Below are 26,844 nucleotides of genomic sequence, written 5' to 3' on the forward strand. Positions count from 1 at the left end.
TAAGTTCAAGATTAATAACAATGAGGTGAATTCATTCTAATAAAAGAAATTAAACCTTTTAATAGTTGACACAAACAATATTGGAAACCAATATTACATAATGAAATTTCACATAAATATTAAGTAATAAAACATATTATATATTCATGATATTCAAACAATTGGAATACATTAATGTTTTCCATTGAGCGAGTCTTCCAACCTATACTTTATTTTGTAATACGTACTCTTTGTCAATTTTTCTATTGATTCAAATGAATTGGAAATCATAAAAAATGGTTAGTGTTATATTTTGTTCCGCATTTATAGAAGTAGTTATTATTCTTATGTTTTATTAAAATTTGATTTCCATCTTTAAAATAAATGATAATTTAGTTCTATATATTTTAAAATATTAAAAATGGTCTATATTTTCAAAATTTGAAAAAATTATATTTTCTTTTAGTTATTAACTTAATTATTTGAAAAATCACTGTTTTGTAATATTTTAAATTAAACTATTGATATTTATAAGAATAAAATATAATTTGCTGTAACATGTATATTAATTTATAATAAAAGATAATGAATAATAAGAGTGAATTGATGCAAAAATGAGCACCCAACATGAATTATATAATTTATAGCCCATTTAATAAATTAATCTAAAAGAGCGTGTGAGAAAATGTTAAATATAAACAGAGCATTTGAGAGAGAGCTGGATTCACGTATTCCTCTGTCTTCCAAACATTTAGGGTCTGCATTCATACTCTGTTTCTTTTCACCAAAACACATTCTCGATTCTCTGCTTCTGTGTTCTGTTCTAATCATTCGTATTCGCTCTTCCTCTGTTCTATCGTTTACAAAATATGTTCTTTCTCTTCATTTTTGTAATGAAAAACTCTAGGCAATGATCCTTTAAAATAATTGATCCATACTTTTAGACTTGTTATTGAACCAATAAATTTGTGAGTTCAGTGGTTTTTACAGTTTTACTTTTCTTTTATTATATTTTTAAAGCTTTCAATGTACTTTTTGTATGTGTAAATGCTGTTTACTTTATAAGAAAATGAAAAAACTTATTTTTTATTTTCTTCACTCAGTAGTTTATACAACTAGGGTTATTAAAATTTGATTTCGGAGTTTAATGTTGAATTCTGTTTGCGTTTACGCATTTTTTTTTTCTTTTGAACAGAGAAATGGTCTTATTATGGAGGAATGTATGGCATTGATGTTCTGCGTAGACTAGTTGTTGATTGATTTATTTGGTTCTTCACTTAGAAAGACCTAAATTGGAATTGGTGTTTTAGTTGAGCCATATTTTTTTTTTCTTATATTAGGCGCGGCTTCGTTGACCGTTTTCTGATTTGCATTGCAGCTTTTGAATAAAATATGCTTTCAGGGGCTAATGTTGAGAATGAGGCCGCCGAAGATAGTGAATTTGATGATTCACTTAGAGAAGATGAATCAGAAACTTTGTCTGATATTGATGATTGTGACGTTGATGTGTATCTTCACAATGAGGAGGAGAAGAATATCAAGAAGATGCTGTGGGAAAGAGTTAACCGAGTGTATGTTATGGTACATAAATTTATCTGCTGTTTTCCAGTTTTTGTAGTGCTAGAAAGTTGTCTGTATCTGTAAGCTTTTTCAATTTTTATCATGATCTGAAAGTCAAATTCAGAAGAGGCTGCTTGTATCTTGTAATTTAACTTGATCTTTTATTTCAGGAAGAGGCAGCCAAGAAAGCAGTTGCAACAGCTAATAAGAAAGCTTTTGAGGGAAATTTTGGAAACTGCTCAGAGGATTTCCTAGCAGCAAGAGAGCTAGCTGCAGCTGCGGCAAAATCCAGAAAGGTACTTTTTGACATTTTTGAGGTTCTTATTTTGAATGTATACCACAAGTAACTTACGAGTTGAGAAAAAATTTCATGAAATCCACTGCTAAGAATTTTAGCCCTCATTACATAAATCATATGAAGAAGTGTCACGCCATTTTTATTTTAATCTAGGCTTTATCATACAGCATTTCTCATTTAAAATATGATTTCAGTGATATATAAAATAAACTATCGGATACTAGATTTTAGCTTATTTGAAATTTGATTAGCATGAACTATTATTTTTTCTCGATTCAATGGATGGATCGATGAAGATCACATAATAAGTTACTCAACTCAATGGTTGAAGTGCTTCAATTTCTTGTACTGGTACTGATGTACCCTTGCCGTTCTTGGGTATTCTATCAGCTCCCCATGAAGAATTTCTGGTCTGTCATTCTATAGTATGTACTATTTACTAGTATATAAACAAGAGGACAATGAAATGGAAGCCTGAGATGCAAGGGAAATTTTGTAGGAGCAATTCTAGGAAGTTGGTGAATCTAGCAAATGCACCGAAGTCAATTTTTTATTAACATAATGTATTTTTAATTGTTTTAATTTCAAATTGATTATACTCCTCCATATACATTACAACGGGAGTGCTAGTAGGTGGTCCAATAATTCTGGATGTTTTTTTTGTCACCATAGTATGATTAGTACTGCATAAACTGATGCAAAACTTCAAGCCTTACATTGTCTTAGTTTCTTAAATTTACTATTCTAGGGAATGAAGCAGCGACGAGCCCATGAAGCAAGAAACATTGCGCCAACTCAATCTGCTGCAGAGGCCTTCGGCCAAATGTCTAATGAAAAAAAGGTAATTTATTCAACAACAAAAGTTCATTTTGTTTAGATGTTTGTTCTACAGCAGAGGGAGATAAAAGGGGAAATGATTTTCAGTGTGAGTACCTGGTGGCTGAGATGTCTCTTTCTTGTTGTCGTGATGATGGTAGAGTAAGTGGTGGGGGTGTTTTTGGAAAGAAATTTTGACACCTTAGTAGTGTTCACCAAGCATCAGTGCTGTGAATTGTAACTTTTCTGCACATTTCTTCATTTTCTTTTCTAAAATATATTATGTGACGAAATAACCTTAGAGGTAAAAACTGAAGAGGAGAGATATGCTTGTAAAAAGCATTGGAAACAAAAGACAATGCCTATCTAAGCAATGAGTTGTGTGGGGAGTGCCTATAGTTGTTTTGAGATTGGATTCCCTTGTTCGTTGAGCATTCCAATTTAACTTTAAGACTTCTTTGTTGCCATCTTTTTGAGATAGAGATGGGGTAACATCTGCAATTCTATGATTTAGTTTGTTTTACTATGTTTGTGCACTTTTCATGATCAAATCCGTGATCAATATATGATTAATTTTGGTTATTTTAGTAGTCAACATAAGATCTTCAGAAATTGTTTATGTATACTAACAATACTTGTTTCATTGTTTTATTTGCAGAGTTTCAATTCTAAAGTCAATATAGATCGCCTGGAGGAATTATTCAATGATATGGTAATTCTCTTTAGAACTGTTTTACTTTTTGACACATGTAATATTGATACACTTTTAGTTCCACCAATAAGAAAATATATATTTGATATTAATGTCTTAATAAACTTTTTTATAAGAGGCAAAAGATAAAAAAAAAAAAAGATCAAATTTCTCAAATTAAAATAGTTTATACATATGTTAGTTTATCTTAGTTCTTCCATTTGGCTTGTTTGACTCCAAAAGTTGATTGACTTGTGTGTATGTCAATTTTAGTTCATGAGGGAACTTTAACCTTTTTTCTTTCTTGTAAGTGTTTCTTAATATTCAGCTTGTCTGTATCTTTTGTTTCATACTGTAATTCATTCAAATTACGAATCTCATTTCTTAAAGATACTTAAAGCATAGATCACTCAATAATCTATTACTGCTTCATTTCTTATGTATTGAAAGTTTCATTGACATTATAACAGTAAATGGAAGCTGCTTGCAAAGTTGGCACTTGATTAATCTTAAATACCTCCAGGGCTTATATGTTTGATAAAGCAATTTCTTTCTTCTCTTTTATTAAGTTTTGAAAGTTGTGAGTGGAAACTTGTTTTGATTATATGCGTTTGAATAGTTTAGTTTGGTAGATAGGTTTTATGTGATTTGTAATTTTCTTTACATTCATCACATGATTTTGCTTTATATGCGTGACATTTCATTATTGATTTACAAGATAGATTTCTACTGACAATTAACCTATGTTATTCTTAAAATCAAGGCAATTGGACTTTTCTCCAATTTAAATGTTTTTTCAATATTATTATAACACAGGAGGAGGATGAGATCGGACCAGCGGATGATTACTGAAACGTTACAAAGTGCCCTTTCTGCTTTTATTATCTGTTGTTTGCAGTTGCTATTCAGCATGGCTGGCTGCTGAACAGAAGATTGCCAGAGACTGAATTCTTTTTGTATGCTGAGTTTTTCCTCCTATTTTCTATTCACTCATCGCATGCATTTGCCAAAATTTTGGAAGTTTTTTGACAAGGAAATTGTTAGGTAGGTTTAAGCATCACTCTGTTTTGACACAAAGCAATGGTTTGGTTGTGTTTCATATCAAAAGTCTACTTAACAAACCTGAATAGAATGTGTTTTGTTATAATAGGCAATGAATTCAAAATGAAGGAAGGTGTTGAAAATATATTGGAATTCCTACATTTATTAAGTTATAATTTAAAAGTAAAATTTCACTTTAGTTTTATGAACATGTATAGAAAGAGCATTTTATGAATGAAATTACAAATAATTCTTTTATTCCAAAAAATAATTGAGATATCTTAGAATCTTTTCCAAATAATATATTGTGTTTTCATAACATTTTGGCATGTTGTTTTAAAATTTTTGGATCATAACGTTATACTTGAAACTTTGATAAACACTAATGAAAATATACGGGTGGCCACGGTTGTGTTTACCTTAATGCAGTAAAAAAAAACGATAGCGGTTCTTTTCGCTCATAGGCAACGGTTCCCAAACCAAGGCAAAAAGGGGTAGCCAGTGCTTTACAAAGTTAAACTAATAGTAATGTACAATAGTATAAAACAATTTAGAAGCATAAACTTAGAACTTACTATATCCTAATATCTACTACATACTATTATATAAGTGAATTATATATTTAGCCATTGCTTTCCTCACGAGTTTAAGTGACTTCTCTGGAATTGGAGCAGTCATATTGAATCTCTGCATAAAAAACAATGATTTCAATTAGTGTATATGAAATCTAAACTATAGAGAAGATAAAATTCAAACCTAAATATTATCGTGTGCAATCCACTTGTGTAATGTGCACGAATAGTGGTCATGATCCAAAACATGACGTAGTAACCACATTCATATGATCCTGTTTGTTTATTACACTACAATATATCATCATAATTATAAAATGTTAAGTAACATCATTGGAATGGTACAAAATGTAACAAAGTATGGACTAAAATATCAAACCTTAAGGGAAACCCATGCAAGCTTTTTAGTTGTAGCAGTAGATCTCCTAGATAACATCGTATGTGTTGCAAGGGAATTATTAAAAAAAATGCTTTAGCATACATTTATATAATAATGAAAGTTGAAACATTGAGGTTCTTACCAATCTACTACATGTCTAAGAGGGCTAGGAGGAGTCTGGTGCAATGAACAAAAGCAGATAACAATCTTCTTTGGTATGAAGATCACAAGTAGCTGCCAATGACGCTTGAAATTGGTAATAACTTAATTGTCATATACCAAAATTAATAAATGAAACTTTAAAGTCAACAAACTTCACTTACCCAAGTATATAAGGGAGAAAATATATCTCCTTCCCCGTTGCAAAGCAGGTGGTGATGTATGTTTGGATATCATCACATTTATTTCTTTCATGAGTTATAGAGGGGTCAATGAACCCATATACATCATTGAACCTCTTCTTGTTAGTGACATTAAACATATACCTAAAATGAAGAAATAATTTGATATAAGTAACTTGATAAAAAAGAATTATATAAAAAATTTCTCATAAACTTACATCATCCATAGCTGAATGAGTGTAATATTAATTTCTTCTCTCCCCGACGCAAGCTCCCTAACATCTTGCTAATGCAAGTACAATGGGATCTGAGCATCTCTTCCAAATGTAGTAGAATCCAAGTGTACACTCATCGGCGCATTTGAAATGATGTTAGCAAGCTCGTCTAACGCACCAAGAGGGTCGTCCTCAGATAAATGAGTCTTCTTCGGTGTAGGACTTGCCTCTTGACCTGTCTGCTGTTACATGAAAAAATGGTTATGTTATGATGTCAATAAGAAGTAAATATTAAAATTGAGAAGTATATAGTAGAGTGTTTACCGGGGGATCAGATACATCACCAACCAAATGTCTAGGCCAGGCGACGAAGGACTTAAATGCCTCTTGCACAGTGAAAAACTCATCTGTAGGCACAGGAAGAACGACATCTGGTACGACAACTTCATCCACTGTGACCTTGACCTCATCTTCTGCTAGATGTACACCATGCACTACAGTGGCTGTCTCATAGTGTGCCACGAGCCACTAGCATGGTCCCAGTATCAGAGAGAATATATAACTGACATGGACGAGTGTCGTCCATGTCGTCCCTTGGGGCACCGGCAGCTGAGCAACTTCCTTTGCCGCTTCTACCTGTGAAATTAAATGTTAGGTTATACAAAAAGTAAATTATTAAACAAAAATGATTATTAAGTTTACTTATAGGGAGCACAACATGTTCCGCTACAAGAGATGGTGGAGGACAATTGTCATAATCCTCATAACGCTGCTGGAATTGACGCGCAACCATTTCAATAACTTCATCATACAACTCTGCTCCAACCTTCTTTGTGATCTCCTGTGTCATCTATTTTCTGATTTCCTCCTTTAGCTTTTCGTATGGTGATGGAGGCAAGGAAGACCCAAAGAATTGTCGTATGCCTATGTCAGTCCCAGCAGCACGCATCCGTCTTGGGTACTCAGGTCGTCCAATAGTTGTGGCAAGAATATCCTCACGACCTTGTTGTGTGAATTGACCTTGGGAGCTCTGCTCAACCAAGGAGTCCTATAACATAACAAAACTTCATAATTATTTGAAAGATCTATGTAATATATATAACAAAAATGTTGTTTAAATATGAAAAATGACATCTTACAATTCTTTTAGATATCTCTCTAGCAGTGTCAGAAGTGGAGCCTGATAACGGTTGAAAATACCGTTATATGTGATGTAATTTTGATACTAAATGCACTTTTTTCTGCTTAGAAACTTGCTTGGAATCATGTTTTTCTGTAAAGTTGTGTGAATAAGAGAGTTGAGGTTGAATTTGATGTTTTATGACTAATTTGCCTTGTTTTGACAGGAAATGAGATAATATGGAAAGCAGAGATGAAGTGCCATGAAGGTGGAGCTCAGGAAGGCCTGGAAACGCACCAGAAGAGAGGAGTGCTCGAAGCTTGGGCGCCTTTTTTGGAGGCTTAAGTGCAGAAGAGTGTCGTTCACCGCCCGGGCGCCCCTTTTGGGGCGCTTACGCGCCAGAAGCACGAAGCTAGGTTGTCCTTTCTGAAGCTTGAGCGCAGGGAACCACCGCTCACCGCCCGAGCGCCCTAAGTGGGGCACTTGAGCGCCAGTGACACGGGCCTGGGCTTTGTTTATGTTCTGTCTTCGCTCTATTTAAAGGACCCAGACGTCCTCGCAACAACACACTCTTCCACTCTCTGAAGGCGGATTTGGATGCGGGAGCTTCCATCCTCTACTTTTAGGGTTTTGCTATCTCATGCTTTTCCATTCTTCATCTAGTTTCACCATGTCTATGGTGAACTAAACTCTATTTATTGTTGGGGGATGATGTAACCTAATATGCAATTATTCGGACATGCATGTATCCGTTTATACTCCATACCATCGGACACAAAATATTTTTTGCATCATAATTACGAGTGGGTAATGTATTTCCATCTGGCAGCATTTCATTCAACAATGACAACAATTTTGTAAAACTCTTATCAGTCCATCCATTAGTCGCCTTTAAATTCATGAGCCTTAACACCGCTAACAACCGTGTGAACTTAATTGAACCAGCATACAAAGGAGTCTCGCATCAATGGACATCGTTTCATACACATGCGCTTGGGCAAAAGCTTCTGTGCCAACATCGCAGATCATGTCCTCTAAGTTGTCTTCTTCTGGTCAATCTTCCATATCCATGGTGGAATCATATACATTTTCAGTTGGACAAACAGTTGGAAAGTCTAAAAATTTGTCGTGCCATATCCATGTTGTATAACTTCGTACGAAACCATCACAGATAAGATGTTCCCTAATATCAGTTGCGTTCAACTTCCTTCCATTCAAACAGTTCACACAGGGACATCTGAACTTGACTTCATCATCACCACTTGTACTTGCATTACGTTGCGCAAACTCTATAAATTTTTCTACCCCTCTCTCATACTCAGTTCTGATGCGTGGTAAATTAATCCACCCTCGATCCGTAAGCATGTTTACTGAAATTGTTTACACAACTACAAATTTTCATGAAATTTAAGACATGTATATTAAAATTGATATGTATTAATAAACTATGAAAAAATTAATACTCTTCTTAAACTGTCCAACCAGACAATTCAAGATTCAATACTTGTAAATTATTATTATCATCTCCTCTATTCATTTGTAAAAAGTACATTTGTTCAAAAAATCTGGAGATAGTAAATAATTTTTGTATTGAATCTCAAACAGGAAACAAAGGCTAATTCTCAACAACAATATATATTCAAGCAAACAAATAATTACATATACAACATGCAATATGTTCAAGCAAACATTATATTGAAGCAAACAATATATTCAAGCAAACAACAAGTGATAATCATACACAGATAATTATAAGAACTTAATTAACATGATTTCTTTTTTTATCATTTCATTATTTGTTCATCATGCTTATGAGTTATCTTTATTTTTCTTCATTCCTTGCTAATTCTTTCTAGATGTTTAGAACAAAGATGTCCACCGATTTTTATTCTTTAATGCATCTATATTAGACACCCAACATATATTGTAATTTAATTTAGATTAAATAAAGGGTTATATTGTTGAAAAGTAATTTTAGTGCCTTACTTATCTCATCTTAAATTTGTTCAATGTTTAAATTGTGGAGGATTGATTTTGCCAATTGCATACAATTAACAACTTCATTAAGTTCACAAGGCCATTACCTTGATGTGGATTGTCCAGCCACCATTACACAAAGATTACCCTAACACCGTTTTATTAAATCTATATCTAAATTACTTAGATTCTAATGTCAAAAATATACTAAATACATCTAAATCAATTACTACATATGATTTTCAACCAATATATCAACTCAAATATCAAAGACAAACAAGGATAGAGACGGTTTAACTTACCTTGATGGACAGCACCATCGACTGCAACGACAGTGGGGCCGAGGACGGCAGTAGCGACAACGAAGGTGAGAGTGGCAGGAACGAAGGCGACACCCAACAATTGAATGAATCGCAGCGGAGCGGCAGCGACGAAGGCGACACAAACAAAATGAAGGACTCCCGGAGGAGCGGCAACGATGGTGATGGAGGCAGCGCTTGGGGAGAACAACGGTGCAACCGTTCTCGCAACAAATGGATGCACCCACTGTGGAGAGGAAGTTGCCGTAGAGGATGGAGAGGAAGAGGCCGCGAGAAATTGGAGGAAGAGAAAGGTTGGCCGCAAGAAATGGAGAAATGACAGAGAAGAGAGAAAACAGAGTTCAGCGAAGAAGAAGAACAGTGAAAGGAACTGACTTCGCGAGGGTGGGAAAATAACAAACGATACTGCCTCGGTTATTCACTTAACCGAGGTAATAAACAACCTACTGCCTCGGTTCCTAACCTAACCGATGCCTAAACCTTTAACCTTATGGCAATTTTGAAAATAAAGCAGAACCTATAGGCTTCGGTTCTCTGGAACAATAGCCTATGGCATCGGTTACCCTAGACCAAAGCAGTATCTTCTCATATTAAATGTTTTTTAAACGTTTGACAAAGATAATTTAGAGTAAAAGTCTGACTTGTAGAGGGTATAGGCATCGGTTACTGGTTGGAACCGAGGCCATAGCCTCTTCCTGAAAAAAGTGACAGACGAAAGACAAACTTGTAAAAGAGAAAGGTGCTTTCGACAGGGGTATAGGCTTTAAAACCGAGGCAATATTACCTTTCCGCTTCGTTTTTTTTAACCGAGGTATATAACTTCGCTATTATTACAGAAATAACATCGCGTCTTTTTATGCTTCGGTTTTTATAAAACCGAAGCGTAAGGACCGAGTTAGAAAACAGTTTTTTTACTAGTGTTACAATTTTTATAATAAAACAATAACAAATAGAATTAAATTTTTTAATATTATTGCAATAAAAAAAATTATCAAATAAAATTGTAATGATATATGTATACAAAAAATAATTTACTTGTTTATTAATTGTTACAACTACACAATGTTAATAAAACCAAAGATACAAAAGATAAATAAAATATAACAAATTAGGAGACAAAAGATAACAGATAAAAAAGTAAAAACTACGTATTAAAAATTAATTAAGAAATTAATTTTCATTGTTAAATGTTATAGATAAGTTTTAAATAAAGATTGTACTATAATCTTTAAAATTTGAAAAACTTTCATAAATTAAGCTCTATAAACTTTTTAAAAAGGATGTAAGCGATAAGAAAAGATGTAAGAGATAAGAAAAGAGATAATCATTGTAAGATTGTGAGAGGAACACAAAACTATATTCAAATTTTGGTATTCTAGTAAAGTTTTAACTAATTAAAAAAGGAACATAAATACTTTGTTTTCAAAACTTCTTTAGGGTCAAACATAAATATTTTTTTACTTGTGTTCTAAAAAGTTCATTAAGTATTATTTTTGTGTAATATTTTCTCATTTATTACTTACAAAAAATTAGTACATTAACCAATAATTATAGAATGTCTAAGACGACAACAAAGTCATGATGCATGACATACAACCAATGGAGCAAATGAGACAATCAACAATGTGTTGGAAGAAGGAGATAAAAATCTTAAGGACTAGGAGTAGCTTCTATCTCTCATGCTATTGAAGTCAAAACTAGAAGCACATGTCTATCGAAAGATATTAAATATATAATTAATGTCTCCGAACACATCATTTTGCTTAACAAGTTCAATCTCAAATCATTATTATACATCTTCATTCCTATAAAGAATTTCATCTAAAAGAGAACATGAAATTAGAGAATCAGTCTTCCTCCTTTTGAATTCTTAGAATTGACTCTACTGCAACTAGAGAAAGGTGTATAATTGTTTTATTCTTTCAACAAATCATGCATCTTAACAAGGCATGATTGAAGTCATTATTTCTCATGAACTTCACGATCTTGATCATAACATCTTTTTGAATATTTCCTTCTTCTTAGGAATCAACCATTTAGCAATGAAAAAACATATAATAACCTAAATTATGATAGTAGTTCGTTAGGTGTTGGAGATTAAGAGGTTAAAAAATAAAAACACATTAAATATTCATTAGTGTATCAGAGACTTTTTTTTATGTCCGTTGGAAAAGACTTTCTATGTTGGGTTTAAAATTGGTATAGAAAGTTTTCATTTTCTATGCCAGTTATATAAAATCATGTTTTTTATGTCAATTATGACTATAATTAACAAAAAAATGTCTTTTATTATTGACTTATTATTCTTTAAGTACACTTTTTGTGCTGGTTATAACCAATATAAAAAGTGTGACTTTTTATGTCGATTTATGGCCACAACTACTATATAAAACTACTATATAAAGTTACACTTTCTATATTAATTGTAAAGTAAATGACCTAAAAAGTACCTTTTTTGTTGGTTAGGACTATAAATGATATATAAAGTATTATTATTTTTTAATGACAATTTTAATTGTTTCTTAACTATTCACATAATAGACATGCATATCATATTTTACTAGACTAGACCAAAATACTACACAAATTCAGATTCATTCCTCATACTCAAGATAGAAAATGCCCAAATGGATGAATAACGTGCAACCAAAATGTAGGTATTGGAAAACCCTAAACACAATCTGTATAAGAGTCAAAGAGTTATGTGAGTGACCACAGCGTTTGTAAGAGTAAGAGTGGTCATAAGTAGAGCGAGAAGGAGAGTGTCTACAAGAGCAAAACACGTGTTGAATGAGACGAGAACGAGAGCTTGAGGAGACAAGAGCGAGAGCCACCGATGAAAGGCAGAGCATTGAAGAGTAACAAGAGTGAGAGAGCTATGTGCCTAGAGGGTTCATCAAGGGTGCAGAATGGTGAAGTGCACTGAGGGGGAGATGGGGAAGAAGAAAAGTAAATATTCTATCTCCGTTACAATGAATAAACAACATAGTATATGTTTTTTAAATTAAAAATATTATATGCACCCATTTTTCATGTCGGTTCTAAGTACAACTAGCATAAAAAATCTTCTACTTTATTACGAATTTGCCACCACACCTACTTTATGTCAATTCTAGATATAACTGACAGGAAATATTACTTTATTACAAATTTGTCATCGCGTCCACTTTGTATGTATATACTACTAATAATCGGCATAAAAAGTCTTCTTATATCTAGAATACGTCCATCATGTCACTTTTTATGTTGGGTAGATTATCAGTGACATAATAACTCGTCATAGAAAGTTATTTTTGCAATAGTGACTATATGAATGATGAAGGTGATTGTCTATAAACTTTCCTGATAAGAACATGTAAGAACTGACACAATAATTGTAAAATTATAATACACACTCAAATAATAAAGAGAAAATCACAGCATGATCAACAACGAAACATACATGTTTTAATCTAGAGTCCTCTAAGTTAGTGAGACTTACGTATATATAAAGTAGCCACAACCATAATTAACTACATAACAAAGTATTAAAAGGTTCAATTAATTAATAAAACAACCTATAATAACAATAATGAATAAACATTGACACTTTAGAATATAAAAGACATCCACTACACTAAACAATTTTTCTTAGATGATCTTTACTAGAAATTGCCATTAGAGTATTTATTAGAAGAACACTACAAAAATGTTAAAGCGTAATGTCATTTTGGCATCATAATAGCGTCGACCATTGCATGACACTAATATGAGTCAAAGTAAGCGTCAATTAGGTCGACATTAATATATGAAAAAAATATATTTGAATTTGAAATAAGTTTGAAAAAGAGAGAAAAAAAATGGAAATTATTCCCGTGAAAGAAGAAAAATTAAAAATAAAAAGGAAAATATAAATTTCAAATTAATGAAGAAAACATTAGCATTTAACCAAACTATCTAGGATAAGATATTATTTTTGAAGTTAAAATTATTTTATACTACCAAGGAAAGAATAAGCTAGTGCTGTTACTCAAACTTAAAAAATATCACGCACTTGAATTAGAAAAACTACATGTATTTATTTTTTAAATTTAAGACAAACAAATTTCAATTTTATGTCTTAAATATTAAAAACATATTTAACATTTTATTATTATTATTATTATATTATTATTATTATCTTACTATACATTATTAACTCGAACACATAGTCTCGTGTCGGTGGATTTTTATACTAGGCCTTATCCAGAAGGACTTCACAGTTCATTGAAATGATTTCATTTCCCAAAATTGTTTTCATGTAACTCTATTTCCGATAAAATATTAGTTAGTTTAAAAGGCCTTGCGCAATTTTTTTAATTATTGACCTAATAGTTGATGCTTTTATTAAAAACTTTAATGCCATATTGTTATCCAAAGTTGGTAAAAAATAAAAGATTGATAATTATTATTCTTCCAATATATGTATATTGTATCTTTCTCTCCCTTCTTTTCCACTCACGCCATACGATTCATATCTTTATCCGAATTTCATATTATTTTAGTATGAATATGAATTGTAACAGGTTCAGTGCCAACGACAACAATAATATTTAATATATTTTTGCTTTGAGCAAATGATCCATAACACTTCCTGTCTCACGTGCCCCAAAACTTATTTAATTCTAGGATCAGAAACAACAATTTTACTATATATACTTTCGATAAGTTATTAATCTATATATACACAATTATTAAACTATATATACTTTTGATACGATACAATTATTGAAACTAACATTTCAGTGTAATATTATTAAGGATTAAATATAAATTTACTGAAAATTAAAATTAGTTTTTTTTTTAAATTGTAAACTAATTTCTCTTATTTTTAGAAGGTATAGAAGTCTACGATGATATCCTTTATGAAATGAAAGACGCAAATCCCAGGTTAGAACTTTTAAGGAATTAAACCTAAATAGTATAAAAAAAAGGTACAAAGCCACTATAATTTCAAGAGAGTTGGTTGGTACAATCCCATTCAAAAGTGGGAAAAGAATTTTACGAGGCATGCATAAATAGGTCCCTCCAGTTATACCTAAAGTTGCATCATGCTTTCATATTCATCATAACTATAATTATCCTAACACACTTTATGTATATTTATTTTCTTAAACACTAGTCACCTTCAATAACAATACATTAATCCTCATTATTAAATACGTTAAAGAGATTATTACAAAATCAAATTGCTAATAAAGTATAGGAAAATACTAATTGATAATAAATAAAACTGAAATAAAATAAATAATACTAAAATGAATTTGAAACGTAAAAGTTATTGAAAAAGTTAAATAAATAAACAATGGAAAGGGAATTACCAATAATAAAACATATATTTAAATGAGAAATCTATGGAGTTGGTGAAGAAGAATACTAATTGTATCTGCAAGGGCCGGACGCCGTACGGAAGGATCCATGTGTACGGACGCACAAACTAATTGGGCGGATCTCCATGCGGACGAGGCGGACGCCCATATCACATGGACGAATCTTCGCGGACACGGCCGGCAAATCCGGACGCCGGACCAAAGATCCCACATGGGCGGATCCCACATGGACGGATCTTCGCGGACACGGCCGGCAAAACCGAACGCCGGACCAAAGATCCCACATGGGCGGATCTCGCATGGGCGGATCTCCGTGCGCGCGAGGCAGACGCCCATTTCACATGGGCGGACGTCCACGCCCGCCAAAACACTAATCAACATGACTTAAGGAAAAGCAGCCTGGTTTAAAGGTAAGTAGAAATTAGAAGCTATTGGGCCGTTTTGGGCCGTGATTAACTTTTCACTAATCCCAAGCCCATAGCGAAAACTATAAATACAGGTCCACGGTGAGTGGTAGATAGGTTACATTGAATGCACATTTATTGCTATTCTAGAGAGAGAAACCATTGCTCAGAAACTGACTTTGGCATCGGAGAATCTTTTGCAGGTCTCCACCCCTCAGGATTGAGAGAAGGAATCGAGAATCAGGACAGAAGATCAGCCACCGGGACAAATTGACAGGAGGTCGTGGAGGTTTGGAACTGCACAGCCCTACACATCCGAAACATTTGGCGCCCACCGTGGGGCCGTGTGATTTAAAAAACCCAATGGTGACCACGAGAAATATGAGCTTAGACGATCCCGCTGAGATGATGCGCGCGCTACAACAAAAAATGGACGAGATGCAGCAACGTCATGAAGAAGAGATGGCGGCCGTGAAGGCCGACTGCGAAGCCCGGATAGCTCGGGAGATCGGGCGGATGAACGGGGAAGAACGAACGAAGGATAAAGGAAAGGGGGTGGAAGGAGAACGCCCGCCCCCGGGTACCGAGAGCGATAGGACTTGGAGGCCATCCGGATCGGAGGCAGCGGAAAGCAAGGCTAAGTCGGTGCACGCGGAAAGCGCTGCCGAGGACGGGCGGATGGTTATCAAGCCGGAGCCTTCATCCACCCTATTGCTCCCATTTACCCAGAACATAATGAATGTCCAAATCTCGGAGCAATTCATCGCTCCGCAGTTCAAAATGTATAACGGAACGACGGACCCCGCGTCCCACATCCAGACATTCTCAAATGCGATGGCGTTCCGAACAGGCAATGACGCCATTTGGTGCCGAGCATTCTCGCTCTCTTTGGAAGATGAGGCACTGGAATGGTTCAACACCCTCCCCCCTAATTCAATAGAAAATTTTGCCGGATTGAAACAGCTGTTCGTCAAACAATTTGCGGCCAGCAGCACTCAAGATCTGACCGTATTCGAATTAATGACCCTCAAGCAGGAGAAGGACGAGACCTTGCGGACGTTCATGGACAGGTATCAGAAGACCGTCCGGCGAGTGAAAAGCCTGACGCCGGAGCTCGCCCTTCACTACATCCTGCCGGCTCTTAAGCCGGGGCCGTTCAAAGATAGTGTCTGCAGGCGAGCACCCAAAACAATGGAGGAATTGAGGGAAAGAGCAGCTGATGAAATAAGGGTGGAGGAGATGAAGCTCTCCTATAAAAAAGAAACTCAAGAGGCCAGAGGAGAGAGGACGGACGGTAATAAATCCGCCAATCCTACGGGAAAAACGTTCGGCCCTAGGCCCCGGGAGCAGAAGAAAGGACCCCGCTTCCAACAATATACGCCCTTGAACGCCTCAAGGGAGAAAATTCTCCGAGAGGCCCTAAGTGCAGAACTGATAGTGGAGCATGAGGGACTCCCAACTTCGAAGAACGCTGACCGGAGCAAACACTGCTCCTACCACAAAAACATGGGTCACAGCACCGAAGAGTGCTGGACCCTCAAGGACAAAATAGAGGAGCTCATCCGGGCGGGAAAGCTCAAGAAATACGTCCGCGATGAGCGTCCGCCATTACAAACCGAACGACCTGCTCAGAGGCCGGCCTACCGAAAGGACGAGCCAAAGAGCACGAGGACAGAGCGACCACGCTCGGAAAGGCGACCAAGCAGAAGCCGTAGCAGGGAGCGCCCCTTGAGAGGGCATATCAACACCATTTCCGGAGGATTCGCGGGGGGAGGATCATCTTCCTCCGCCCGTAAACGCCATATTCGGGCCCTCCATTCCGTCCATGTGGTTGATAAGCCGCGCCGTTCCATGCCGGCCATCACCTTCTCGGATGAAGACTTTCACGCCCCCGATCCCGACCAAGACGACCCAATGGTCATAACGGCAGAAATAGCACGTTACGGGATAAGTAAAGTCCTGGTTGATCAAGGAAGCTCGGTCAACATCCTCTACTGGAAGACTTTCCTGCAGATGGATATCTCGGAAGATCTGATCGTCCCCTACGATGGACAGATAGTGGGATTTGCCGGAGAGAGAGTTGACACGAGGGGGTATGTGGAATTACGAACGAGGCTGGGAACCGGACGATCTAGCGAGGAGAAGAGGGTCCGGTATTTGCTGGTGGAGGCCAACACGTCGTACAATGTACTGCTCGGGAGGCCGTGTTTAAACGCCTTTGGAGCGATCGTCTCTACCCCCCACCTCGCAATGAAGTACCCCTCCGAGAGGGGAACTATCTGTACGGTCCGGGCGGACCAGAAGACGGCACGAGAATGCTACGCGGCGGGGTTGAGATTGCACGTCCGTCCAATGAAAAGACGGGCGGCCGGCTCTGAGGTGGCCATGGCAGACCTCGACCCGAGGACGAATACCGAAGACCGCTTGGAACCTATTGGGGAAACCCAACCTATCTTGATAGGAAAGGAACCCGCCCAGACCACCCTCATCGCCAGGGAGCTAAACCCTGAGACGGAAAGGGATCTGAGGGCACTCCTGTGGAAAAACCGGGATCTATTTGCATGGACGGCAGCGGATATGCCGGGCATCCATCCCGCCGTAATGAGCCATAAGCTCTCGCTTTTCCAGAACGCTCGCCCAGTGGCCCAGAAGAAGCGACGAATGGGCGAGGAGAAACGTAAGGCTGTGCAAGAAGAGGTGGACAAGCTGAGGAAAGCCGGTTTCGTCCGGGCAGTCACTTACACCACGTGGCTAGCTAACGTGGTCATGGTGAAGAAGGCCAACGGGAAGTGGCGTATGTGTACTGATTACACAGATCTGAATAAAGCCTGCCCGAAGGATTCCCACCCCTTGCCCAGTATTGACGCCTTGGTGGACGGCGCTTCCGGGCACCGGGTATTGAGCTTCCTAGACGCATATTCCGGGTATAATCAGATACCCATGTACGGGCCGGACATTGAAAAGACAGCTTTCATTACGGAGAAGGCTAACTTCTGCTACGAGGTTATGCCGTTCGGCCTGAAGAATGCAGGGGCAACCTATCAGCGCCTAATGGACAGAATCTTCCAGGGCCAGATAGGCCGGTGCATGGACGTATACGTAGATGACATGGTGGTCCGGTCAGCAGACGGAGAGGGGCACCTCAAGGATCTTGAGGAAGTTTTTCACCAAGTTAGGAAATTTGGCATGCGCTTAAATCCCGCAAAGTGTACGTTCGGGGTAGCAGCCCGAAAGTTCTTGGGTTTCATGCTGACATCCAGGGGGATCGAGGCTAACCCGGACAAATGCGACGCGGTATTGCAAATGCAGAGTCCGGCCACCCTTAAGGAAGTGCAGAGACTGGTGGGACGCCTCACTGCTTTATCTCGGTTCATCCCCAAGTTGGCAGAGCGGATGAGGCCGGTCCTGCGTAAGTTAAAGAAGGGGACCGGCCAGTCATGGGACGACGAATGCGAGCGAGCATTCCAGGACATCAAGATCCTCCTTAGCAACCCACCGGTCATGAACCGACCGGTCCCAGGTGGAGATTTGCACATCTTCTTGGGAGTGTCTGAAACGGCTGTCAGCGCCGTGTTGATGCAGGAACGGCCTCAGGCGAGGCTAATTTACTTTGTGAGCCGCACGCTCTTGGACGCAGAGACCCGGTACCAGCGGGTAGAAAAGGTGGCCTTGGCCTTGTTACATGCCTCTCGAAGACTTCGTCCTTATTTCCAAAGTTACCAGGTCATAGTCCGGACGGACTTCCCAATCTCCAAAATCCTCCGGAAGCCAGATCTAGCCGGACGGATGGTGGCCTGGGCGGTAGAGCTCTCAGAGTTCGGCTTGCGCTATGAACCAAGAGGATCGGTTAAAGGCCAACATCTGGCGGATTTCGCGGCCGAATTACCCTCTTCCGGCCAAGACGTCTGGAACTTGTATGTAGATGGAGCTTCCGGCCGCTCGGTAAGCGGTGCCGGCATCGTACTTGAAGGTCCCAATGGTTTCCTACTGGAGCATTCTTTGATATTCAAATTCAAAGTATCCAACAATCAGGCCGAGTACGAGGCCCTTGTAGCCGGCCTCGAACTGGCAAAAGATATGGGGGCGAGGAGGATTACCTGTCGCACAGATTCTGAGCTGGTGGTGGGCCAAATGAATGGCAACTTCCAAGTCAGGGAAGAACGCCTTTCGCAATACTATCAGAAAGCGACCGAGCTCACCCGGGCGTTCGACAAAGTGGATATACAGCATATTCCCAGGGAGCAAAACACGAGGGCGGACGTACTATCCAAACTCAGTTCGGGAAAGGAAAAGGGGCAGCTGACTACTATCGTACGGCAGGTTCTACTACAGCCTTCTGTAGAATGCTCGGTGGTATCCGGCGGAGGACAAGATTGGCGCGCAGGAATCCGGGAAATCATGAACCGCCAGGATGAGGGGCGGATGGTAGGTCCGGGCGAAGCCAAGAAAGTCGCCCGTTATTTTATCATGGGAGATGACTTGTACCGAAGGGGATTCTCCTCCCCCCTCCTTAAGTGCCTGGGGGCTGAAGAGGCATACTATGTCATGGACGAACTCCACAACGGCGTTTGTGGCCTCCACACGGGCTGGAGGACGTTAAAAGCCCGGCTACTGAGAGCCGGATATTATTGGCCTACCATGGAGGCGGACACAAGAGCGTTCGTCCAAAAGTGTATCCGCTGTCAAGAACACGCCAACAACTCCCATCTTCCGCCACATGCCTTACATTCAATATCCTCCCCTTGGCCATTCGCACAATGGGGAATGGACATCGTAGGACCGTTCCCAACAGGGCAGGCACAGAAGAAATTCCTTTTGGTGGCAGTTGATTACTTCACCAAGTGGGTGGAGGCCGAACCTTTAGCAACAATCACGGCCTCCCAGGTCCAGAAATTCTGCTGGAGATTGATATGTCGCTTCGGCCTCCCTCAGTCCGTCATCACAGATAATGGCCGGCAGTTTATTGACAAAAAACTCGCCGAATTCTTCAAAGGGCTAGGGATCAAGCACATCACCAGCTCTGTAGAGCACCCCCAGACGAACGGACAAGCAGAGGCAATGAACAAAACCATAGTTTCGGAACTCAAGCGGTGTTTGGGAGAAAGGAAGGGAGCATGGGTGGACGAGCTGCCCGAGGTCTTATGGGCCTATAGGTGCACACCTCATGGAACCACAGGCGAAACCCCTTTCAACTTAACTTATGGTACTGATGCCATGTTGCCGGTTGAGCTGGGCGAACCGTCCTTAAGGCGAGAAGTCGAGGACCTGAACCTCAACGATCAAGAGTTGAGAATCGAATTGGACTCCCTGGACGAACGGCGTGACCGAGCGGCGCTGAGGGCCGAAGCTTGCAAACGAATGGTCGAGAGAAAATACAACTCCAAGGTCCGCCCAAGAAGTTTCCAAGAGGGGGATTTGGTATGGAGAAAAACGGGGGATGCCCGCCGAAACCCGGCGCACGGAAAACTCGCCGCCAAATGGGAGGGGCCGTTCAGGATAGTGGAAGCCCCGGGAAACGGAGCCTACAGGCTGAAACGCATGGACGGACGTCCCATCCCCAACACCTGGAACGCCACACATTTAAAGTTTTACTTTAGTTAATGTCAAATACTTGATTCGATGTACCCCCATAATCAATGAATCAAGATATCTGTTTTCTCCCACAAAGCTAATGTCGTCTTGTAGAAATGTAGTAACGAAGGATCGTCCGCCCTACCAAACTCCAAGCTGGCAAACGAGCGTTCCAAAGAGAACGACTCTTAGCTTGGTTGGGCGACGAAGTGAAATAACGTCCGCCCTACCAAACTCCAAGCTGGCAAACGAGCGTTCCAAAGAGAACGACTCTTAGCTTGGTTGGGCGACGAAGTGAAATGACGTCCGCCCTACCAAACTCCAAGCTGGCAAACGAGCGTTCCAAAGAGAACGACTCTTAGCTTGGTTGGGCGACGAAGTGAAATGACGTCCGCCCTACCAAACTCCAAGCTGGCAAACGAGCGTTCCAAAGAGAACGACTCTTAGCTTGGTTGGGCGACGAAGTGAAATAACGTCCGCCCTACCAAACTCCAAGCTGGCAAACGAGCGTTCCAAAGAGAACGACTCTTAGCTTGGTTGGGCGACGAAGTGAAATGACGTCCGCCCTACCAAACTCCAAGCTGGCAAACGAGCGTTCCAAAGAGAACGACTCTTAGCTTGGTTGGGCGACGAAGTGAAATGACGTCCGCCCTACCAAACTCCAAGCTGGCGAACGAGCGTTCCAAAGAGAACGACTCTTAGCTTGGTTGGGCGACGAAGTGAAATGACGTCCGCCCTACCAAACTCCAAGCTGGCGAACGAGCGTTCCAAAGAGAACGACTCTTAGCTTGGTTGGGCGACGAAGTGAAATAACGTCCGCCCTACCAAACTCCAAGCCGGCGAGTGTTCCAACGAGAACAACTCTCGGCCTGGTGGGGCGACCCCGCGAAAGGATTATCCGCCCTACCAAACTCCAAGCCGGTGAGTGGTCCAACGAGAACAACTCTCGGCCTGGTGGGGCGACCCCGCGAAAGGATTATCCGCCCTACCAAACTCCAAGCCGGTGAGTGGTCCAACGAAAACAACTCTTGGCCTGGTTGGGCGACATCGCGAAAGGGTTGTCCGCCCTACCAAACTCCACGCCGGTGAGTGTTCCAACGAGAACAACTCTCGGCCTGGTTGGGCGACATCGCGAAAGGATTGTCCGCCCTACCAAACTCCACGCCAGTGAGTGTTCCAACGAGAACAAATCTCGGCCTGGTTGGGCGACATCGCGAAAGGATTGTCCGCGCTACCAAAATCCAAGTTGGCGATTGTTCCAACGAGAACAATTCTCAGCTTTGTTGGGCGACGCTATGCAACTAAACCGGATAAAAATAAAGGCAGATAAAGATGTGCAAAATTAAAAAGCTGTGTATTAATCATTTGCGCTTAAAGGCGCTGCGATCTACAAAAAGACCGCCCAGCCAACCTCTGGAACACTCGAGACGTTGGATGGACGGTCGAAAGATACACCTCCAAAAAATAATATTGAAAAAGAGAAAAATTCTAATTCTTCCCGCCCCCAGCGATCTCCACGGGCGGCTCGTTCTCTTCGACGGCATTCAAGTCCACAAGGACGCCGTTGAAGACGTCCTTTTCTATATCCACGCCCAAGGCAAAGGGATCCTGGACGCCCGCCAAGAGAGTCACTTGGCGAAGGGCTTTGTTGAATCCCTCCTCATGTTCAAAAAGGATGGTGGACTCCAACTCAGCAATCTGTTCCTTAGCCTTAGCCACTTCAAGAGTGAGCTCCTCATTGGCCTTGGCGCGGCACGACTCGGCCTCCTTCAAGCGGGTTACTTCCGCCTCCAGCAGCTCAATTTTCTGGCAGCTCTCTTCCGCCAAACGCTCCTGCTCAATCCGGGCGGCTTCCAACCCTTCAGCGGACTCCCTCTTAGCTTCTTCTAGCTCGGCCTCAAGCTGCTCGATCCTCTTATCGTATTCGTCTTGATTCAGTACCATCTCCTCCAAAGTCAGCTGAAGGGAGGCCGCGTTTTTCTTCTCCCGGTCAAGCTCGGCCCGGACCTCTGCCACTCCGGGGCGGTCGGCCCACTCCTTCAAATACCAAGCCAAGGCGGATGTCCGGGTTGACATCTCCAGCATGGCGTTAGTAAGCTCCAATTCGGAAAGTGGTTCAATGAGCGCCCGTTGGGAGGAGCTCATGTGAAATTTGGTGCGGTCGCTCATGCTAAAGGCCGGGCTGAAAATGCCGCCAGGAAGAGGAACGAACGGGGCTTTCCCCCGATCCTTCTCCTTGTCTTTGCCCTTCCGGGCCTTCTTTGAGGCCGAGCGAGACGACGACCCCTCTTTGTCTCGTCGCCCCTCCGCAGTAGGATCTGCTCTCTTGCGCTTCGAGAGATCGGCTGAAACAGTGGCCGCCTCAGACAAAGGTTCCACGTGGGCGGCCTCCAATTCCGGCGGAGGATTGGGAGGCGGTGCCTGCATACTGTGACCCCCGGTTCCGGCAGCAGGGGTGATTCCTACCTTAGGAGCAGCGCGGGTGGTCGCCTGGCGGACCCCCGAAGGAGGAGGACGGGGCGCATCTGGAACAACAGTCGGCCGGGCGGTCGACGAGCTAGCCCCTGACTTCTTCCTCAGTGCAAAAAAGTTGGATTTGCGGGGACCGGGATTCGTCATTAATTCTGCAAGAGACAGGAAAATTCAGAAAATTTAACGTCAGTAAGCGAAAAACAAATACACCCAACGGGACAAGACCATACCGAACGCCTTTGGTCCACAATCTTCGAGACTAAGGCATTCGACCAAGTGGCGGGCGGATATCCGGCGGGGGAGGGCGTTAATGGTGCGCACAGCTTCTAGGTCGGCTGCTGTCAAGGCTCCTGTGGAAGTCGCCCTTATGTGTCGGGGATCTCTCGTCCAATAAAGTGGAAACAGCGGATTCCCTTCATCGTCAGAAAATTCGCGAACGCCGACTTTGTTAATGATTATTTTAAAGTAATGTTGTTTAAAATTCTTGAACGAATCAGAGAAGGGGCGAAAAAGGGTCCTGCCCCGTACCGATCTAAAAGACACCCAGCCGCCAGAATGGGATGGGCGGACTACGAAGTAATGAAAGAAAACCGGGATGGTTGGGGTGACACCTACTGCCAAACACATAGCAAGAAAAGCCTGCACGGCCGCCCACGAGTTGGGGTGCAGCTGCGTTGGAGCCACGTTGACCTCCCGAAGAATAGCCGTTTGAAAATTAGTAAAGGGAACCCGGACAAAAAGGTGGGTGAAGAAAGCCACATACATGAAAAAGAAATCGTACGGACTAGACCGCCCATCATGGAAAACCCTCTCATTTAGCAAAGTTACCCCGGCTTTAATTAACTTAGAGTCCTCCACATCCCGGACAATATGGATGCGACGAACCTGCCACACTAAATCCTTGCGAAAGGCGTAAGAGGAAGCATACCGGCTAGGAACAGGGGGAGCCAAGTCCGACTCAGCCACCCCTTGACCTTCCGGTTCAAAGGGGGACCCGACCACGGAAATACCGCCCTTGAGCAGGAATAGCGGCAAGCCATGAAAAATCCGGTCATCCGCCGCCGCCGGTGAATCGGGATCCGCCCCAGAAGACCCAATCGCCTCCTCCAAAAAGTGAGAAGACACTGAGCTGAGAGAATCGCTGCTGTCGCCCCGCGCCGACCCCTCCCGGACTCCGCCCGACGATCCAGAACCTGACTCGATGGACACAGACGCCATTTATTACCTGATGGAAAAAAGAATCTTGAGCGCGTGAATGATGAGGATAAGTGAAAATGACACCATCTATTCCGCTATTTATAGGGAAAAATTAGTAACCGTTGAACGTATCTTGGCCGTCTAGATTTGGTACAACCAACGCTCTAGATTTGGCGACGCTTCAGCCCTATTCAATGAGGACGCGCCACGTGTTTTCCCGCTCGAAATTCAAATTCAAAAAGCCCACTGGATAAAGCCCAATTACGGGTTCCCGACCCCCACGCGCCGTATCCAAAATCCTACGTCCACTACGTGTACTAGGACTTGGGGGGCTTGTGTACCAGAGAGTGTCGGGCGCCGTACAAGGGACGCCCGAAATACCGAAACCGCCGAAGGGCGCCGAAGTGCCAGGCACCGTACGAAGGGCGCCGAAGTGCCAGGCGCCGTACGAAGGGCGCCGAAGTGCCAGGCGCCGTGCGAAAGATGCCCGAAATACCGGGCGCCATACGGAAGGACCGTCCGATTGCCCAATGATCGCCTACCCAGATGTACCGGAGTCCACTCCGGAGGCCACGGTGACTTACGACAATGCCTGTACGCAATCGTATAAGGCAAGCCGGAGGCTCATGCGTTGAAGAGCCGGCCAAAGATTGAACCTAGACCCGGTATAAACTCTCCTAACCCTCCTGTAGCAGGGAGGAACACCTACCAACCGGGTCGAACCTCTCTATAAGAAAAACTTTGAAGAACTCACAAGGAATTCTACCATCACAGAGCGGCCCGACACGACAGCCACTGCATCAAATCTTGCCTGTTAAGTGACCCAAAGTCCTACGTTCACTACGGGCACTAGGACTTGGGGGGCTTGTGTATCTGCAAGGGCCGGACGCCGTACGGAAGGATCCATGTGTACGGACGCACAAACTAATTGGGCGGATCTCCATGCGGACGAGGCGGACGCCCATATCACATGGACGAATCTTCGCGGACACGGCCGGCAAATCCGGACGCCGGACCAAAGATCCCACATGGGCGGATCCCACATGGACGGATCTTCGCGGACACGGCCGGCAAAACCGAACGCCGGACCAAAGATCCCACATGGGCGGATCTCCGTGCGCGCGAGGCAGACGCCCATTTCACATGGGCGGACGTCCACGCCCGCCAAAACACTAATCAACATGACTTAAGGAAAAGCAGCCTGGTTTAAAGGTAAGTAGAAATTAGAAGCTATTGGGCCGTTTTGGGCCGTGATTAACTTTTCACTAATCCCAAGCCCATAGCGAAAACTATAAATACAGGTCCACGGTGAGTGGTAGATAGGTTACATTGAATGCACATTTATTGCTATTCTAGAGAGAGAAACCATTGCTCAGAAACTGACTTTGGCATCGGAGAATCTTTTGCAGGTCTCCACCCCTCAGGATTGAGAGAAGGAATCGAGAATCAGGACAGAAGATCAGCCACCGGGACAAATTGACAGGAGGTCGTGGAGGTTTGGAACTGCACAGCCCTACACATCCGAAACACTAATATATATTAACTTTGTATTTGTCATTCTCAACTTCAATGTTGGAAGAGTTTTGGTACAAAGTCACTTGAAGTTGACATAGACACACGTCACTCACAACTTCCACTTCGACCAACTTTTCGTATAACCTCCTTTCCATTTATCGATAAATAACTTTGATTTATACTTTTTTGCCAATAAAATTTCCTTTTCAATTTTACTTTGGAAATTAACAATATTTTCTATAGAATATATTTTGAATTAAAAGATTTCAAATTTTTTTATTGATTTGTTTACTATCTAATCGAAATCTTACTCTCACCAATACAACATAAACATAACTCAAATTTCTTTACTAAACTTGTACTTTTATATATCAAGAAAGGTTTCATGATTTTGAGTTCTAGACATGAAAGTCCCATCTTATTTGTATGATTTACATTGGACAATGAAATATTTTCTTTCCTGTGGTCGAAATGAGTCTTATTTCAGTTAAAATAGGATTCGTCATCAACATAGTAGTTAATGTTGTAACTTGATTTGATTATGTTGTTATGTTAGTGACTGATTAATCATATTCTATTTAGTATTTATTGTGAATTTGTATTTTAACCTAAGTGACACAATTATAATAACACTTTTAACAGTCACATTATTATTCTATTGGGTAGACATCATAATCTCCTCTCTTCATAAAATCTTAGAGCAATTACAAAATTCGTTATAAAACCTATAGCACATATAATTCAACACATTTAGAGCTAAACAGATTACATATTTTATATAAATTTATTGTAAACAAAACACTAGTCCCACTGATCATGCCAATTTATTTTCAAAGAAACTTTGACAATTAAAAATAAATTAATTCAACTAAAAATAAATAAGTTTTTATAAGTTATTTTGTTTAGGCTATAGTAATATACCAAAATTTTCAAAACATAAAAAAAAATCAAACTTATAACAGGATTGAGCTGAATTTTTTTTATTAATTTGATTTTTTTAATAATAATTTTAAATAAATTAGTTCCAT

At 40.8% G+C, this 26,844-nt stretch overlaps 2 protein-coding genes across 3 annotated transcripts; both read left to right on the forward strand.

The window, feature by feature from the left end:
- The first annotated feature begins 656 nt into the window (after positions 1 to 656).
- LOC148197887 (uncharacterized) lies at positions 657 to 4,320 on the forward strand. Of its 2 annotated transcripts, none has more exons than XM_088115061.1 (6): positions 657 to 735; positions 1,358 to 1,560; positions 1,710 to 1,835; positions 2,586 to 2,678; positions 3,312 to 3,365; positions 4,161 to 4,320. In XM_088115061.1, exons 2-6 carry the CDS (start codon positions 1,372 to 1,374, stop codon positions 4,194 to 4,196), a joined length of 498 nt encoding a protein of 165 aa, XP_087971187.1. In that variant the 5' UTR covers positions 657 to 735; positions 1,358 to 1,371; the 3' UTR covers positions 4,197 to 4,320. The 2 variants fall into 2 exon arrangements, with proteins under 2 accessions (XP_087971187.1, XP_087971188.1); XM_088115062.1 differs by lacking the exon at positions 657 to 735 and adding an exon at positions 736 to 812.
- Positions 4,321 to 9,295: 4,975 nt separating this feature from the next.
- LOC148197888 (uncharacterized) lies at positions 9,296 to 20,662 on the forward strand. The gene is made up of 3 exons (XM_088115665.1): positions 9,296 to 9,602; positions 14,163 to 14,217; positions 15,265 to 20,662. The coding sequence occupies exons 1-3, from the start codon at positions 9,296 to 9,298 to the stop codon at positions 20,660 to 20,662; spliced, it is 5,760 nt and encodes a 1,919-aa protein (XP_087971791.1).
- The last annotated feature ends 6,182 nt before the right edge of the window (positions 20,663 to 26,844 follow it).

Source organism: Vigna umbellata, chromosome 5 (genome assembly GCF_029865625.1).
Source record: "Vigna umbellata cultivar VRB3 chromosome 5, Vumbellata_1.0, whole genome shotgun sequence".
NCBI lineage: Eukaryota > Viridiplantae > Streptophyta > Magnoliopsida > Fabales > Fabaceae > Vigna > Vigna umbellata.

Bases quoted from the DNA above. Each gene is read 5' to 3' on its own strand.
- LOC148197887 (XM_088115061.1), top strand. From the start codon at position 1,372: ATGCTTTCAGGGGCTAATGTTGAGAATGAGGCCGCCGAAGATAGTGAA. The intron at 2,679-3,311 runs GTAATTTATTCA...TTTTATTTGCAG, and splicing joins AAATGTCTAATGAAAAAAAG to AGTTTCAATTCTAAAGTCAA. The intron at 3,366-4,160 runs GTAATTCTCTTT...ATTATAACACAG, and splicing joins AGGAATTATTCAATGATATG to GAGGAGGATGAGATCGGACC.
- LOC148197888 (XM_088115665.1), top strand. From the start codon at position 9,296: ATGGACAGCACCATCGACTGCAACGACAGTGGGGCCGAGGACGGCAGT. The intron at 9,603-14,162 runs GTTGGCCGCAAG...TCTTATTTTTAG, and splicing joins GAAATTGGAGGAAGAGAAAG to AAGGTATAGAAGTCTACGAT. The intron at 14,218-15,264 runs GTTAGAACTTTT...AATCTTTTGCAG, and splicing joins ATGAAAGACGCAAATCCCAG to GTCTCCACCCCTCAGGATTG.